This window comes from Triticum aestivum, chromosome 2A (genome assembly GCF_018294505.1).
Source record: "Triticum aestivum cultivar Chinese Spring chromosome 2A, IWGSC CS RefSeq v2.1, whole genome shotgun sequence".
NCBI classification, from domain to species: Eukaryota; Viridiplantae; Streptophyta; class Magnoliopsida; order Poales; family Poaceae; genus Triticum; species Triticum aestivum.
Window position 1 is genome coordinate 15,182,830 of NC_057797.1, and position 18,208 is coordinate 15,201,037.

General features: G+C 43.1%; 3 protein-coding genes and 1 pseudogene across 3 annotated transcripts; 1 reads left to right on the top strand and 3 right to left on the bottom strand.

The window, feature by feature from the left end:
- Positions 1 to 759: 759 nt before the first annotated feature.
- Positions 760 to 1,916, top strand: LOC123184285 (uncharacterized). Its single transcript, XM_044596433.1, has 2 exons — positions 760 to 1,035; positions 1,153 to 1,916. The coding sequence occupies exons 1-2, from the start codon at positions 829 to 831 to the stop codon at positions 1,510 to 1,512; spliced, it is 567 nt and encodes a 188-aa protein (XP_044452368.1). The 5' UTR covers positions 760 to 828; the 3' UTR covers positions 1,513 to 1,916.
- Positions 1,917 to 5,551: 3,635 nt separating this feature from the next.
- On the bottom strand, positions 5,552 to 6,376 carry LOC123191340 (1-aminocyclopropane-1-carboxylate oxidase homolog 6-like; annotated as a pseudogene).
- Positions 6,377 to 7,687: 1,311 nt separating this feature from the next.
- Positions 7,688 to 10,060, bottom strand: LOC123184286 (uncharacterized). The gene is made up of 2 exons (XM_044596434.1): positions 9,000 to 10,060; positions 7,688 to 8,202 (listed from the first exon to the last, which is right to left on the bottom strand). Exons 1-2 carry the CDS (start codon positions 9,301 to 9,303, stop codon positions 8,171 to 8,173), a joined length of 336 nt encoding a protein of 111 aa, XP_044452369.1. The 5' UTR covers positions 9,304 to 10,060; the 3' UTR covers positions 7,688 to 8,170.
- A 416-nt stretch (positions 10,061 to 10,476) lies between these two features.
- On the bottom strand, positions 10,477 to 14,484 carry LOC123191341 (disease resistance protein RGA5-like). The gene is made up of 3 exons (XM_044604121.1): positions 13,631 to 14,484; positions 10,629 to 12,592; positions 10,477 to 10,523 (listed from the first exon to the last, which is right to left on the bottom strand). The coding sequence occupies exons 1-3, from the start codon at positions 14,482 to 14,484 to the stop codon at positions 10,477 to 10,479; spliced, it is 2,865 nt and encodes a 954-aa protein (XP_044460056.1).
- Positions 14,485 to 18,208: the final 3,724 nt, after the last annotated feature.

Below are 18,208 nucleotides of genomic sequence, written 5' to 3' on the forward strand. Positions count from 1 at the left end.
CGCCCCTCCGCCCCCTGCCTCTGCCCCTCCGCTCCTCCCGTTCCCGTCCAACAGCGGCGCCCCCAGGCGCGCACTCCGGCGGCCGCCGCACCGGTCGCCCAACCTGCCATGGATGGCGACGGCCTCGAAGGGTGGGGTTCACAGCCCTCTGCAAGCTGCCCAGCTACCCACGCCGATCTCGACCTCAACTCGCAAGCTTCGCCGTCGGAAGGGTTCCCAGGGCTTGGGTTGTATGGAGCTTTCCTCCAGAGCAACGACGAGCAACTCCTCCCTGGGCGCGACAGGGGCTCCGGGCTCCCTCACTATCGCCCACCACGTGCTGGAGCAGGAGATGGATGGGCGAATCCGTCGCCATTCTTCGTTCGGCAACTGAACTTTGGCGGCTCTTCGACAGCGGCAGCTGGTCGCAGAGGAGGAAATGGTGGCGTGTTCCTCAGCGGGTCGTCCATGGGGGCAGGCGGCGGCTCCTTGTCAGCGGGTGCCGGTCGTGGAGTAGGCGGCGTTGTTCGGCAGCGAGCCAACTCGGCCGCCGCGGCACCCGGCCGCCGTAACCAGCGCACCGGCACGACGAGCCGTGGCAGTGGTGGCGGCTATCGCATACCGCCTCCCCAGGCGCCGCGGAGTGCCCTCCGTGGGCAAGCATCCGGCTCCGGCACTCCCTTTGACAATGGTGATGAAGAATTGGAGGACGATGTGGAGGAGTTAGCGAGATCCGGAGGTCCCCTGGTGAGCCAAAGCAATCGAGCCCACTGGAATGATGCTAATAGTGCTTGCTTGTTAGAATTTTGCATTCAGCAACGTGAAGCAGGAACGTATAATGGTACAGTGATGAGTGGTGAAGGGTACCAAGCCGTTATCGACGGCTTACTTGCTAGAAGGGGGTTGGTATATAGCCGTTTGCAGGTGAAGAACCAGATAGTCGTACTCAAAAACACTTACACTTTCTGGCGATACATGCAAGTGCATACAGGGTTGGGGAGGAAACCAGATGGAACCATTGATGCCGACTCTGAGTTCTGGATAACACACACAGAGGTAGACTTTTCACTAAAGCTAGTTACTTGAATTTTCAAGTGTGCTCTCATATCTTAAATAGTTTCTTTCGCAAAAATAATAATATCATAACTAGTTTATTTGTTCACTATCCTGCAGAAGAAACCATACCTACGGAAGTTGCAGTGGGGTCCTCCAGCAAACGAGGAGTTGCTTGATCAATTGTTCAGAGGTTACACTGTGGATGGAAGCACAGCCTTTGTGCCTGGAGATGATTACGGTCAGAATCAAGGGCAAGATTTAGGTGCAGGAGAGGAAGAGGAGGAGTTTCAAGGAACACCTACAAGCAACCAGAGGAGCCAGAGATGCAAGAGGTCAACAAGCACTTCGAGCACTTTGACCAGTCCATTGAAGAAGAGCAAGAGCCCAATGGTGAAGATTGTGAAGGACATAGCTAGTACCTTCAAGGAGTCTGTCGCAGCCAACACTAAGCAAATGAGAAGGCTGCATTTTCTGTGAAGAGGTGTCAGGAGCTAGCATTTGAGTGTGGCATTGAGCAAACAATTGACTCTGTCTATGCTCTGCCCAAGATGTTCGAGACGGAGTACCAAAGGGAGTTCTTCTGTGTCCTATTAACACACGAGCTTAGGTTGGGTTACTTCATAGGAGCTATAGATGGGACACATGTAAAGGTTGTGGTGGATAAGAGTAAGAGGGTTCAATACTTGAACAGGCACAATGAAACCAGTCAGAATGTGCTTGCTGTTTGTGATTTTGACATGAGATTTACATTTGTGATGTCGGGATGGCCTGGTTCAGCACACGACATGAGAGTTTTCAAAGATGCCATAACTACTCATCGTCACAAATTTCCACATCCACCACCAGGTTTGCTACTTGAACCGTCTTGCACTAATATTTATCCAATTACACTTGTTCATCTTATTCTCATTGTGTGCCTTTGACAATATGTAGGAAAGTATTATGTGGTTGATGCGGAGTTATTTAAGTGCTATACATGAAAGTGCAGTTCGCATCGTATGCACTTGGATCTTAATATATTATGGCCGTCAAATACCGGTTGCATATAACCTCAAATTATTGATGCGGACGGACCTGGACGTATGTGTTTGTACTCCTGGGACTTATTTATAAACTTGCTCAGTTGGTATGATATTGGTCAAACGACTAGAACGACACACTGAACTTTGGTTTGTGTATGAATTCAGTTATTCCTATTGTAGATACAAACTTAGTCCTTTTAGCTGATATAATTATATCAACTGTACTTTTTTCTTAGATTTCTTTTTTCTCATTTAGTCATTACTTGTTGCATTCATTTCCTTTTTTAGTCTATCGGTTTTTAGAGTTTTGGTCTGTTTTGTACTGGATGGACTACTAGTGCCAAAGTTGAAGATTTGCCTGGTTGCGCTGCCTCCCAACCAGGTTGATCTAGCGCTTGAGGCTGCTGTGTGGGTAGGAAAAACGACCTAAACCAAATTGAAAAACAGATGGCTGGAAACTAGGCACTCCCTAGTTTTTTACTGTGAGCAATCTCTGTTTATTTGCATGTGTGTTGCTCCTCCGTCCGCTGATTTTTTTTGCACAAGATAGTGGTCTCTCATGCAATGTGAATTATTCAGTACAGGTTATTTACATGATTTTTGGATTGAATCCATCCGGAGTCTACGTTAATAACTGGTTATATACTAACTTTGTGCCGTGCTACGATGATTTTTTAATGGAAGGATCAGATACCCAAATTTGAGATACATCGTTGCAAACTGACCATAATGTTTTGTATGGAAAAAATAAAATTTATCATGTTTTTGATGCTTGATTTGTAAAGATAATTTGTTTATGTCATTTCTGAGCGGGAGGAGGCCACACAAGAGGCGACCACAACAAATCCGGCTGAAAAGATGGCCAAATGATTAAGAAAGTTCATTTATTGTCAATCTAACCCTCTCATCCAAACACCACCAAAGTTAGAGTTAGTTCAGGGTTAGACAGAAGTTAGAAACTAACTCTAACCTCTAACTAAGTTAGAGTATCCAAACAGGGCCATGGATCTGACAATGCCTGTCATTTCAATTGGAGGGAGTACTATTGGTGTTGCACCTTGGCTTAAGCATGGGCCGTTTGGTTTGTAGTAGTGTCGTACTGTTACCGGACCGAAAGTATATTATACGTATGTATAGCAGCAGTCATTTGAATTTGGCGACAGGGAGAACAAGTCCGTAGCTAGATTACTGAGTAGTGACGCTTGTGTTAGTGGCGTCCTCGTGGCTGATCGGTCTTGTGCACATACTATACTATAAAGTATTGTACTACTAAGTACTCCCTCCGTCCCATAATATAAGAACCTGTAGTATCTAAGAAATACTAACATGATGGCCGACATCGAGATGCATGCGCACAAGTGGCAGGGCACACCGGTGCTCGAGCACCAGAAGGGCTTTAAAACTTTTCTCCCGCAATCCATGCGACGCTCACGTGAAATCTTCTCGGCCTCCTCATCAAATTAATCTAACTCCCTGAACTCATAGCTTTGGGTCACTTGTTTATCCCCTGCCGGCCAACTTGTTGTACCAGTAGTTCGTCATCATTGGGAGGCTACTGGCTGGATGTCCAAACTTTGGTTGTCGAAACATGTGCTCTGCATTGGGAGCCTCGAGACTCCCTGCACAGTGACTTCGTCTTTTTGACGGGAAAGAAGGTCAGGACCCCCATTGGTAATTTCAATACTACTCGCATTGGTAGTAGTATTAGTGTGAATGTGTGATCCACTGATGCTCAACTCCTCCAACATGCAAACATGGTGTGTTTGTCCAGACTCCAGACTTGTGAGCTAGTATATGGCTCATCTCATTGATCCCCTCAAATTAGAGCCTATTTGGTTTCAATAAGTCACGTGACTTATAAGTCAGATGACTTAAAACCAGTGACTTATAAGTCACGCTTGTTTGGTTGCCACCTGACTTATAAGTTATCTGAGCACATCTTCCCACCTTATTTTTTCATGTAAAGGTGATGGGACCCATTTAAAAGGGGGCGACTTATAAGTTTTAAGTTGGGGTGGAGCAACTTATGACTTATAAGTTGGGGTGACTTATAAGTTGGGTTCGTTTGGCAAAATAAGTCACTTTTTGCACTTTTCGACTTATAAGTTGGTGATTTATTTGAAACCAAACAGGGCATTAGTTTACGGCCGTTCACTGTACAGTGATAGATGTGAGCCTCTCTAATGTGACTAACCACTACTACCGTTAGAGCACAACTATTTCCGGATGTAGGGAGAGTAATAATAAATGAAAAACTGAGTAAAAAAACGGGTCGGAGGCAACAGCAAACGCATATGCCCTAAGATGAGCGGACCCATTAGAAATGATGCTGTTCGATGGGTTGAACAAAAACTAGGGTTTTCATTACCTCTTCCCTGGTGGCAAGCTGGCCGTGCTTGAGGCGTTTATTTGAGCAAATCTGTCATAGCCCGTGTCTTTCTTTTTTGAAGCAAACAGAGGAACCTACTGGTACAGCGAAAAAGAGGTCCTGTCCTCGAACACCTACATCAAAATTCAATAACATCATTTACCCACATAAAATTAATTAGCAGCCCTCGCATACACGACCACTTCCATACGCAAGTGTTTGTTTTCAGTTGGTTCCTTCAACTTGTGATGGGGTCCATCTAATTTATTACTCAACTTAGCTGATGCAACCGCGCCCTTTCAGGAAGTATAATTAGGCACACCTTTTGAATGGTGGAAAGTTTCATTAATTATTCCGCCTCTCTGGAAAACATGAGAATGCATGCATATATATACGAAGTACGACATTTATATCCAAAGTTTGCTTGTCCGCTAACATAATTTGACAAGATAATGGGCTATCATTGTGTCAATGGATTAGTGCTATTATCTTGGAATCTGTCAAATGAGAATATTTATCCCAGGGTGGAGTTAGCAGGCGAGCAACTGCCCAAACCGTGCTAAGGTCCAGGCCACTTCCTTCCACACCAGGTAGAACTGCAGGCAAATGACCAAGTATTTGGTTTGGTGAACACTCGTCCTTCATTGTCCTCCTTGACGCCGCCTCCACCCTCCAGCACATTTGAATATTTCTCTCTTGATTTGCATGGAGTATCACCTCTTTCAGTGACATCATGAACAATAACACCTCCTTCCTTTCTTCAGAAAACAGTTCTTTCGATGCCCGAAGGCATCGCAGGGAAATCCCAGGTTTCCAAGCAGGGCCTTGCTCTGTTTTCACAGGATCTGACATGAATTGTAATTACGGAAAAATAGTTTTCACAAACGATGGAACAAATACATAGTCCATGAAGATTTTTCTAGTCTACTTGTTCTGCTACAGTAAAATGCACCAGGACACCAAACAAGTGCGCTACTGTGGTACCATTTAGATCTGCACTCAATATTCTGGCACTTGTACTGCCATTTTACAGTCACTTTCTTAGCATTACAAACTGCTCAACTATACATGTTACAGGAACACTGATATCGTCTGCACTTATGGGACACAGAGCCACCTTCACAATTCAACCAGAGATAACAGTCTTGACATCTAACCAGATGGAGTAGTAATGTTTGATGTAATCTCTGACGAGCATCTCTCTATACGATGACAGGTTCCTGTCCGACAACAGTTCCTTGATCCGACTGTAAATCCTCGTCGAGTCCGGGTGTGCAAAAGAAGCACGCTATCAAGACCCTTGGAGCGGCACTCTTTGCCATCACCCTATGTTCCACACTCCTGATCCCGTCATGGGAGACCAACTGAACAATTCGAAACAAACAATCAGTTCAGAATGATCAAGCATGGCACTTGTGTGTCAAATAATAAATTCAGGCTTGGTTGAATCACACTGTGTGTATATATACCTGTAAGAGATTACGAATGTTCACGATGAATGCTCCAGACGTAGGCGTGACATCTACCCACCAGTCTTGATGGAGGATACGGAGGCCACCGATATCGTCTTGGAGAAGTATGGTCAGGAAGCAGGAGTGTGAATGCCGGCTTGTCCCGATGGCGAGTTCAGGCTGGGGGCAGGGAGGGTAGTAGTGACAGAGTATGATCTCGGTTTTAGCCCAAGAGCTTCTCAGAGCAGCTCGAACAAAGTGTTCCCCAAATTCCTCACTTGTTCGGCGTATTCAAATAGTGCATCGCTGTGAATCAACACAAGGAACATACGATCACTCTGAATAATAAAAACAGAACAGATAATTAATATTAAATCAGTAAATCTCATTAAGCTAATATAGTTCAACCCGAAGTAATTTCATTTGATAATTCAGCTCTGATCAATACATAAGTTAGGTTCACTCAATTCAGCTATCCACCATGAAAAGCATACCACCATCAGTACTAACTGTAAATTACGCCAATTCTATGAAGAGAGAGAAAACAGTGGCATCCGTTGTGTTACCAGTAGGACAGTATGAATATTATCACATCTCATTGTCCACTACGAAATGTGAGCAGTGGTTCATTTTTAGAAAGCCTACAACACTTCTGTTCTAGTACGAGGCTTGCATATTTATCTATTTGTACATACATAAACACAGTAGTTTGAACTGTTGCTTGAGAAGCCGAGGTAAAACTTTCAAGGATTCATCTTGTTCCTGTTTTCTGTGTGGTAACGTAAACGGATCTGATCCATGGGGATTTGCTACAGATACTCTCAACCACACGCAATTAATCTTGCGGATTCAAATTCTGCTAGGAGCCTAGGAGGAACTACTGTCAGGGAACCTGCAGAGCACTCACCGCCAGCTGTCCGGCAGGTCGCGTCGGCGGCGAGGCCAGAGAAGCCGGAGCAGAACAGCTTGCAAGTGTATTCTCTGCTCTGCTTCGTCAGCTTTCACCAAAGTTTGATGCTTTGACTGCTATTATCTTCTACTAATGACTTTATAAAGTGCTTGAGTAAAAAAGAAAAGTAGTCTATTTCTGTTCCGCAACTAGTGGCCATCCAACATTATCTACTTTTGGTTTTGAAGCTTTTAAACATCAAAAACTGAACAAATTTGACCCCTTAAAAGCAGCAGCTTAATTTGATGGATGATACGGCAGTCACATCACAACCCCATCGAAAAAGAGAAAACCGATAGGACAGTGAAAAAAAAATGATAATAGCAAAAGATCATTAATTTCTGAAATGGACATCAAGTTATATAGGATTGGACCCCTCCTCCTTTATCAGATACGGACCTGCTCCCCCTCCCCGTGGGTTGGGTGGGTCAACTGACGACGTTCCCACCATCACCATGCAAACCAAGCTGCAGCCAGAGAAGCTCTCACAGATGGACCTCAGGGATTCAAAACCTATGCTTGAACACATTCCGTAAATTATTCACCAAGTGGTCAGCTTGTTAAGCTATCAACAATTTTTTTGCAAAGATTACGTAAATTATTCTGGCTGCCCCCCAATATATGTCACCAAGCGCCTAAATATCCGTCTGAGATGATAATCTCACTTCATTAGACAGAATTTATTTCCGTAAACGCTGTGATCTAAATAAAGTGGTTGTTCTCCTCGACAAGTAGAATAAGAGTAGAGCAGAGCAGTTGCCCACTTGCCCTGCTCCCCGCCCTCATTCTACGACGTCGCACCGACAGACTACAGCCCCTATGTCTATGGCATCGGGTACAACGTGAGCTGCGTCAGTGGGGATGATCCAAGGCAAGCTCTTTATTTATATGGAGCAGCAGCTCCGTCAGATAGTGCAACAATGCTACTAGAAAAAATAACTGAAGATTGAACAGTTTGCCAATTCCTATGTTGCTCAACAGCTCAAGCCAAAATGAATGGTATATTAACATCGTCTATACTATCAGGACACAAACTAAACATCACAATTGACAACAGGAAATCAGAGAATGCAGTTTTTGCATTTAACCCGATGGAGTAGTAATGCTTGACGTAATCTCTCACAAGGGTCTCCCTGTACAACAGTGGGTTCCAATAAGACAGCAGCTCCTTGATCGGACCATACATCCTCGTCGAGGCAGGGTGGAAATGTGTCCTGAAGATGCTCGAACAAGTAGCTCGCTTTGAGTATGACTTGTCCTTGGTTGCACTCTATATCTGCCAGATAGCTCGGTTTGAGCCCAACAGCTTAGTAGAGCAGCTCGAACAAGGTGCTCCCCAAATTTTTCACTTGTACGTCATATTCAAACAGAGCATCGCTGCAAATCAACAGAAAGAAAATCTCGTAAACGAATTATGTTCAATGCGAAGTAATTCTGTTTCAAAAACTTAGCCATTAATTAATGTTGATAAGTAAGGATTAGCTTGCTCTAATGGAAGTAGTATCCTTAGGTTCACACAGTTCAGCTGTGCTCTTGCGCATTAACAGGAAATATATAGGCGGTTCCACTCCCACCATGAAAATCATACTACCATACCATCAGTACTAACCAAAGATTACTCCAATTTTAAAAAGAGATAGAGAAAGCAGTAACATCTGTTGTGTTAGCAGTAGGACATCCACAAGAGATAGAGAATAGTATTGCCAATTATTGTTACAAAGCATACTACAACCTGTCAGAAATTCCTAATTCTGTTTTTCTCATTGACGGTTACTTTCTGGAGGGGGCAAGTCAATGGGGGCAGATTGTTGAGAAAGTTATTTTCACATGTTTGTCCGGAAAAAAAATCCATGAAATTTTGTGTGACAAATTAAACTGAACGCCGTGCTAATTCGGTGTCAAACTGAAGCCGTTTGCCGATCTGCACATAAATTGAGTAGTTTGAATTACTTTGAACTAGTTTTTGAGAGCGTGAGATCAAAATTCCAAGGTTTCGTTTTGCACTCTTTTTTTTCTTCTGTAGTTGCGCTGGATATGTGTTGCATCTATGCCCGAATGTTTTGCGATAAGCAAAAAAGGATCTGATAGTTCCAAGCACACACAATTAACTACTGGCACAAAAGATTGCACTAGGAGGAATTAAATCAGAGTCAGGAAACCTGCAGAGCACTCACCGGCAACTGTCACCGTCGTCGGGTGGGTCGCGCCAGTGTTGGCCACCGGCGACTGGTATAGGTCGAAGTTGCAGTGGTACTTGACCGCCCTCGCCGGCTGACGCGAGTAGAGCCTAGCCTTGTCGGTACCCTCGCCGGCGGCGGCCTTGAGGAATCCTCGAGCCGCATCCGTCGCTGCCGCCATCGCCAGCTTGTCGGTACCCTCGCCGGCCGTTGTTGGGAAACGGCGACGCGGAAGATGCGGGCGAGACGTGTCCGCGGACACCAGAGAAGGCTCTGCTTTGCTCTGCTCTTCCTCTGCCATTTCTCTGGTGGTCAAGCTATTCTGTACTTTGCTGTTAACTTTCACCAAATAATCAGACTTTGACTGCCTGCTAATCTTGATACTACAAAAAACGCAAAATTGTTTCAAACTTTGACTGCTAACCTTGTTTTGGTTTGTACAAGCTTTGAAATTGGACAAAACAGACACTTAAACATTGAAATCCAAACATATTGGTCCCTCGAAACTGTATAATTAATGGATGATTGCTAGGAATATGACAGTCTAACCAAAAAGAAAAAGAAAAGAACAACAGGCAGAATAGATAGGAAGCTGAAAATATTACGAAAATCACGAAATTTTGTATACAAATTTCAAGCTATATAAGGTTGGACCCTCCTCCTTTTTCCGGGCTTGGGACCGGCTATGCATTAAGTGTAAGCTTAAAATTAGTTGCATAGGCGGAGTTCCCCCACCTCCCTCACCCCTCAAAATCCACCCACCGTCAGAAACCAAAACAAAAATAAAACTAGCAAATGGTATAAAACCTAGCACCTATATATATTTTTGGATTTTTTTCCTTGGCCAACATGCCTCTAGACGCTAGAAAGTAAACACAATCTTTTTTTTGTGGCTAAAAGGGACACAAGATATTTTTTATAAATAAATAAGAAAACTAAAGAGCATAGTAGTAAATAAATTTACTCATTTTTTTTGTTGGAGAAAATAAGTTGATCTTGAATGAGAAACAATAAACACACACATTAAACTATGAAAGGCATTTTTTTGTTTTTTTATATACTCCCCTCCCCATTTTTATTGCTTAAGCCTAGAAAGAAACTCAACTACTAGTAGTGAGCAAATACTTTCTTTTTTTGTAATTTTCTCATATCCTTTTCTCCTCTATTTTTTCCCCTCTTTGAGCCAAGAAATAAGCTCACGGAGTGACGATCGTTGGTCGACGCTGCAGCCGTGGATACGCATACGCATATGTCTTGCAGATGTGCGTCTCCAATAAACGATGGCAGCCTATAGAAACAAGTAGAGTCAGAAGGTATAGCAGGGCTAGCTATATGAATAAGTGTGGAAAAGAAAATCTATGCACGCACGTATACACAGTTTGTGACCTTTAAATGGTTTTCATTTTTTTTTTTTTTGCGGGGAAATGGTTTTCATTTCATCGGGAAACAAAACTGTATCTAACCTGCAGCTTCTTCAATCTGACTCTTCGTCCTTGGTGTAGACGTCCTCATCACGAGCATCTAAGGAAGGAAGAAAGAAATAAAGGCCGGTCAGTGATTCAGTAACGACAAGCATGCATGCATGCATAAAAAGGCACTAGGGAACGGAAACGACAAGCATCGTACCTTCTGGTATGTCCACGTCGAAATAGATTTTCAAGGTGGGGCGGTTAGGATGGGCGCGGAGGGCGTCCACCAGCGCAGCCTTCGCTTGCTTGGCCTCCCCGACAGTCACTCCAGAACGGCGGAACCAGACATCGATGTGGCGAAGGGACGACAGGTTCTCGATGCCCATGTCAAACCAATAGCCACCGGTGCCAGCTGCTTCCTCTTTCGCCACCCGCAAACCGATTTCGATGGTAACTTGATCGGCCTTGGGCAAAGCTCCTGGCTGGAACAATATTTGGCTCGGTGATTTGGAAGCCAAGAAGACATTTTCCAAACAACGGAACCCCTCGGCGCCAACAACTAGCGGCCTTTGGTTGTCGCTCAGTAACCAGAGAATCCGAAGAGCCGGTAACCTTCCAAGGAATTCCAGATCCTTCTGTCGCACAACCCCTACACTTAGTGCTAATTTGGAGAGTTGTGACAGATGATATGCATTCCATGCCGGCAGCGTAGATAATTTGACGCCTCTGCGCATGACAAACTCCTGGATACTTGCAGGGGGCAACCAACCTTCCCCCAACAGATCCATTGAAACTTGAGGCTCACAGTTGGCACTGATTTCTACACGCTGGATCTTTTGCATTTTCCCTAGTGACTCCACAAAAGCTTCCAGAAGCTCCGAGCTCTCAAACTGAATATTGAGCTCCCTCAGTCTGTGCATGCTCCCCAACTCTTGCACAATGCTTACAGAGCCAACTTTGATCTCATTCAACACTTCCATTGATCCCAGGTTTCCAACACCATATGGAAGATGAAGCCTCCCACCATCAGTACGTAGGCACATCAATCCTGTGAGCTTAATCACAGTCGACGGCAGCCTTGTTGAGCCAGGAAAAATCAACACCTGCAAAAACTTCAGCTTTCCAATCTCTTCGGGCAACTCAGTAATTCCGTGTCCAGATAGACGTAGGTACCTCAAGTGAAGTAAACGCCCCAGCTCTTGAAGGTTGAGATGGCCCTCCTTAATACCATCATATTCATCCAAATCTAACACACGCAAAACAACAAAGCTCGAGAATGGTGGCATTAGATCAATAGCAGGTGCAAATGTAACAACAGACCTCACTTTTCCTATACTCTCACATCTCAGAGGTCTGGTTTGACCTTCTTCTTTTCTACCATTTTGGAGGGACAATCTACGGACAATGCCCTCTGAAGAAATGGTATCACCAGTACCACTCACTATAGTAACAAAGTTCTCTTCACCTGACAAGGAACATATTAGATCAAGTACACTATCGTGTACACGACAACCATGTACAGAGCCTAATTCATCATATGTCGGCTGGATCAAGCTTTTGTTCACAAGCTCATTGAAGTAAGTTTCTCCGACCTCAAAGAAACTAGAATTTGCTTTTCCACATGGGATAAAGCTTTCAGCAATCCACATCCATATCAACTGATCTTTCATTATCACCCTATCTTCCGGAAACATGCTTAGATATAATAAGCATGTCCTCAGACGAGGAAGAAGGTCGTAATAGCTAAATGATAGTATCCTCATCATCTCATCTACACTGCGGTCTTCAGTAAGTCCACGGCCAATAGACTCTAGCAAAACATGCCACTCATCCAGTGAATTTCTTTTCTGACCACTAGCCAAAGTACTAGCTATTGTAATGATGGCCAATGGCACACCACCACATTTTTTCAATATACCTGCAGACACTTCTTCGAACTCACGAGGACATCCACTCTCTTGAGCAAATATACGTTTGAAGAACAGCCTTTTGGAATCATCATCACTGAGAGGTTTCATCTTATAAACTGAATCATTAGTAGATGAGCAACATAATTTTGATACACTAACTATGCGAGTAGTTGTGATAAGTCGACTACCAAAATTGTTACTATTAGAGAATGCATAGTTGATATGTGTCCACAATGTTGGGTCCCATATGTCATCAATTACGATGAGGTACCTACATTAATTATGAGATCATCATTGTAATTCATAAGTACACATGGTAGGCCTCAAAGGGTCAATTTAAAGATTATCTAGCATTATGAACATGAGATAATAGTCTGGAAGGAACAATGTAAATAGTTAAGATGCAACAGACATAAAGAAGCAATACACCACATAAAGGAGTGATGAACCAACCGACGGATTAATGACCATGTCACAATGGAAGTACATATAGGTCCAAACATCCTAGTATTACCATGATGATCTGCAATATTTTCAGGTAAAAGAGGATGTATTGCGAAAAAAGTGTAGATGACCATTTGTTGGTGCAATTCAATTTGGAGTACCATGTAATTTGTAATATCCTATTTTAAAGTGGTAAAAGTGGTGTAACTCATGCCTAAGAGGTATATATGACACAAGAGTATGCAAAAAAAAGAGTACATACTTCTGGCCCGGGTGGAGAAAAAATAGATGGAGCTGGCAGTAGGGAGGCGTAAGGGTTCAAGGCAGCAGGGAGAGGAGCATGTGAGAGATAGAAACAGAGGGGAGTTGTTGTGATCGGTGTTTAGTTCAAAGTAATATCTTGAAATCAGCTATAGTGGTGCTAAAGCGGAGTTAAATCAAGCTATATCAGGCAATTGTATGTGCATGGATTCTATTTAGTGGCATCCTACTCAAAGCATTGTAGTTGAGCTATATCCCGCTATTCAAATCTTTGGTTTTACTTGAGGTCCATATAATGTCTTTTCACATGACCTGGTAGAAAATACTTTATTTTCTAAACTAATTAATAATAATAAATTAAGTGCTCCATAGGGATTATGCTATTAGATGTGTCATAAAAAGTGGTTTCTTTCTATTTTTATACGATAACTCACTTCATAGTAATGCAAAATAAATGGTCAGAGCTGCTCATTGGACAGTATTCAAAATATTAAATGTCACCCAGTTGCTTGGAACTGTGGGAGTAACTTCGTAATCATATTAATTTGCACATTATTGCAAAACTACCATAGCAAATCATGGGCAAGAGATGATATGTGTGTACCTCTTGTCCGCCAGACCTTCTAGGAGTAGATCGATGAGTTGTCTTTCATTCGACAAGTTGAATTGACTTTCATTAATGCAAAGATCATCGCGGATTTTCTTCATATTACGGTCAAGAAGGATGTCCATGAAAACCTGCCTTGCCTCGGCATTTCGACCGACCGAAACAAAAGCACTACAACTGAAATCTCCTTTAATCTTGTCATAGACCGTCTTCACAAGAGTGGTCTTGCCCAATCCTCCGAATCCGACAACAGAGACAATCTTCAACTTTTTGTTGGACATGTCGTCCCCCTCCAAAAGCAAATTCATTAGCTCTTGATCCCTTTTTCCAGCAATGCCAACCAGCTCTGTCACTTCCTTGTACAGAGCTCCAAGACGAGGGTCGATAGAAGTCGTGGTAGGGAGGCTGGTGACCATACCGTCGACATTGTACATTGTTTGCCTTTTAGCAACCTCTTGGACTTGTTTATTGATGTCCTTGATCGCGTCAGCGATCTCATGGCGAGCCTTCCCCTTGGTGAACAAGCCGGCCATCTTCTTTGTGAGCCGCTTGAGCTTATTAGAGTTTTCTGCAGGCTCAGAACCCTCATGGAGATGCACCAGGAACTTGTCGACGACATCCTCCATGTCGAAGGACAGCTCCCTCACCTCCCCCGCCCAGTGCTTGACCTGCTCGTCGAGCTGCTCCCGCGGCACCTCCGCCACCTTGCAGAGGGCGAGGTGCATGCTCTTCATCTCTTTCTTGAGAGATTCGACGCCTTCCCTGACGCCTTGCTGCAGATTGTACTCCTCGGTGAGGAGCTTGGCCAGCTTGGGGAGCAGGGAGCCCATGGCGCCCGTTGCCAGATCCATGGCTCCCTTGCTCGTAATTGTTTGCTGTGTTATTTGGTGGATAAGCGCACAGTGGTTGATGTGTGTTTGGGTGTGCAGGGTTGCTGTTCTTTATAGGAACTCAGACGGCCAGCCAAGTTTACAATCATGTCCATATTTTTCTAGAAATGCATGTACTCCTAAATCATCTCAAAGTCGTCGGCGGGCGCCCTGTAACATGTGGTGATAATATTCACTTGTACAATCAAACTGATCTAGGCGTTGAATGAACATGGCATAACGTGCATTGATTCCTGTAATCACATTGATTAGAGCGGGCTTAACATGGGCTGTCTCTTCGTACAAAACTTCTGTATTTAATGTAGAAGAGTACGACTTGGTTATGGCCAAAAGCCATACATAGCGAACACCGAACGAGTACACGATATGATCAAATCAATTTCTATTTGAACCAGTTATTGTCCGGTAAAAATTCCACGTTTACTCCTCCAACATTCGGTTGGGTCATCGGGCAGAACTTCCGCGCAGAGTGGTTGATGTACGTTTGGGTGCCATAGGGTGGCTCTGTATAGAACCCATCCGGCCGGCAAGTTCAAAATCATGGACTACATTTTTCTTTCTAGAATGCTTGAGTTTGCATCTCAAAGTGGTGGCCTAAGGCCCTGCCAGTAACGTGCAATTGTAATATTTAGCTATATACAATCGCACAGACCAAGGCTCTCAGAACATGTCATGACGTGCACTGATTCCTTAATCCCATATATCAACACTGGCTGAACATGTTCGCTGTCTCTTGTACAAAACTTCTGTACTTAATGTAGAAGAGCACGACTTGGTTAGGGGCAAAGGACAAACTACCTCCTTTCAAAGTACTCTAAGAGATCTAAGTTTCTACTATGTCAACCTTCTTCAATTTGACCATGTATATAGAAACTTCATTAGCATAGACAAAATCAAATATATATGGTATGACAATATATTTTACGATGAATCTAATGAAACTAATTTTGTAGATGTTGGGTTTTTTTCCAGTGGACTTGGTTAAACTTAAAGATATTTGATTAAGGAGAAAGCTAAAATGTCAAGTAATTTGGAACGAATGCTTTACTTGTTCAGTAACACCTAATGAGTGATTAGTCAGCAAAAAGATAATATCAAATCAATTTCATTCAGAACCTGTTATATTGTCAAATAAAAAAGTCCATGTTACTCCTCCAACATGATAAGGACGTGTGAATAGAGATTGTGCGCCACAATAAATATTCGATAAATTTTTACATATATTGATTTTATGTACTTGGTAAATTCCTCTCTCCGCAAGATATTTTGGTGCAGATTTTGCCAAGAAAAAGGGTTTCCCCCGCTTTATATTATAAAGCAATGAGCCAAGCATCCAACACATCATTACAAAGTACTATCAAGTCATTAGGTCATGCTGGGGGCACAGCAGGACAAGCCCAAAACAAAGCTAAAAAACTAATCCAGCTCCGAAGGTGGTGGCGGTGGTGGAGCAAAAGCCGATGCCGAGGAACGAAGATCCGCAATGAAGTTGTCGATGACGTCTCGGTCGTGCCGCTTGCTAAGCGGTATCCAGAGCTGTAAGAATCCACACATTTTGTAAATTGCATCAGTCACACGGCACGGGATCACGTGTTCGATGACTAGTTTATTGCGGGCACACCAGAGGGAATCACAAACCTTAACACCAATATTCTTACTAAAGCATAATTACTCATCAAGATGACTCACATATCACACCATCATATCTCAAAACTATTACTAAGAATCAATTTTATTTTGTCCAATGATCTTCATGAAAGTTTTCATTATATTCTTCTTGGATATTTATTACTTTGGAACTAATTTTCATGTGTTGCTTTTGATAAGCTCTAACAAATATAAGTGAAGATCATAAGCATAATATTTCTTTCTCTCACATCAATTTAAGTAAAGCAAGAGAGATTTTCTTGAAAATTTTACTAACTCTCAAATAAATCTAGGTGAAGAAAGAGAGCATTTCTTCGAAAACACTAAAGCACACCGTGCTAAAAAAGATATAAGTGAAGCACTAGAGCAAGTCCATAGCTCATAAAAATTTAAGTGAAGCATAAAGAGTAATTCTAACAAGTCATGACATAATTTTGGCTCTCTTAAATAGGTGTGTCCATCAAGGAATCAAGACTTAAAACACAAAATAAAGCAAGCAAAGACACTTATCATACAAGACGCTCCAAGGAAAACACATAGTATCACTACAAAAAAATACACTTCCGTGATGATACGTGTTTGTCACAGTAGGACATGTTTTCATGCATGTACATCCATGACGATCTTATGACAGAATCAAGATAGTCATGCATGTGCTGTCGTAGAAGTGTTCCATGACATTACCAAAATTATCATCATGGAAGTGTCCACTTCCATGAATATAAATCGTGCGTCATAGAAGTGCTTTCGTCAAGGGTGACCGACACATGGCATCGACCATAACGGGTCGCCATTAAGCTATCGGGTCCGGTTTTGGATCCTATAACCAGTTAACAACCCGGACCAATGGGGAATTTCCATGTGTAAAATTCTCATTGGCCAGAGGAAACACGTGTTGGCTCACCGTTGGGACAGATGTCATCCACTCATTGGATAGGAGGCGCCTATGATATGTCGACACGAGGCACGGTCCAACAGATGCCCATTCCGGTGAAAAGGCCGACCCAGCTAAAGGCCCATGATGACCCATAAGTATAGGGGATCTATCGTAGTCCTTTCGATAAGTAAGAGTGTCGAACCCAACGAGGAGCAGAAGGAAATGATAAGCGGTTATCAGCAAGGTATTCTCTGCAAGTACTCAAATAAGTGGTAACAGATAGTTTTTTGATAAGATAAATTGTAACGAGTAACAAGTAACAAAAGTAAATAAAGTGCAGCAAGGTGGCCCAATCCTTTTTGTAGCAAAGGACAAGCCTGGACAAACTCTTATATAGAGAAAAGCGCTCCCGAGGACACATGGGAATATCGTCAAGCTAGTTTTCATCACGTTCATATGATTCGCGTTCGGTATTTTGATAATTTGATATGTGGGTGGACCGGTGCTTGGGTGTTGTTCTTACTTGAACAAGCATCCCACTTATGATTAACCTCTATTGCAAGCATTCGCAACTACAACAAAAGTATTAAGATAAACCTAACCATAGCATGAAACATATGGATCTAAATCAGCCCCTTACAAAGCAACGCATAAACTAGGGTTTAAGCTTCTGTCACTCTAGCAACCCATCATCTACTTATTACTTCCCAATGCCTTCCTCTAGGCCCAAATAATGGTGAAGTGTTATGTAGACGACGTTCACATAACACCACTAGAGGCTAGACAACATACATCTCATCAAAATATGAAACGAATACCAAATTCGCATGACTATTAATAGCAAGACTTCTCCCATGTCCTCAGGAACAAACGTAACTACTCACAAAGCATATTCATGTTCATAATCAGAGGGGTATTAATATGCATAATGGATCTGAACATATGATCTTCCACCAAATAAACCAACTAGCATCAACTACAAGGAGTAATCAACACTACTAGCAAACTACTAGTACCAATCTCGGACTTGGAGACAAGAATTGGATACAAGAAATGAACTAGGGTTTTGAGAGGAGATGGTGCTGGTGAAGATGTTGATGGAGATTGCCCTCTCCCGATGAGAGGAGCGTTGGTGATGACGATGGCGATGATCTCCCCCCC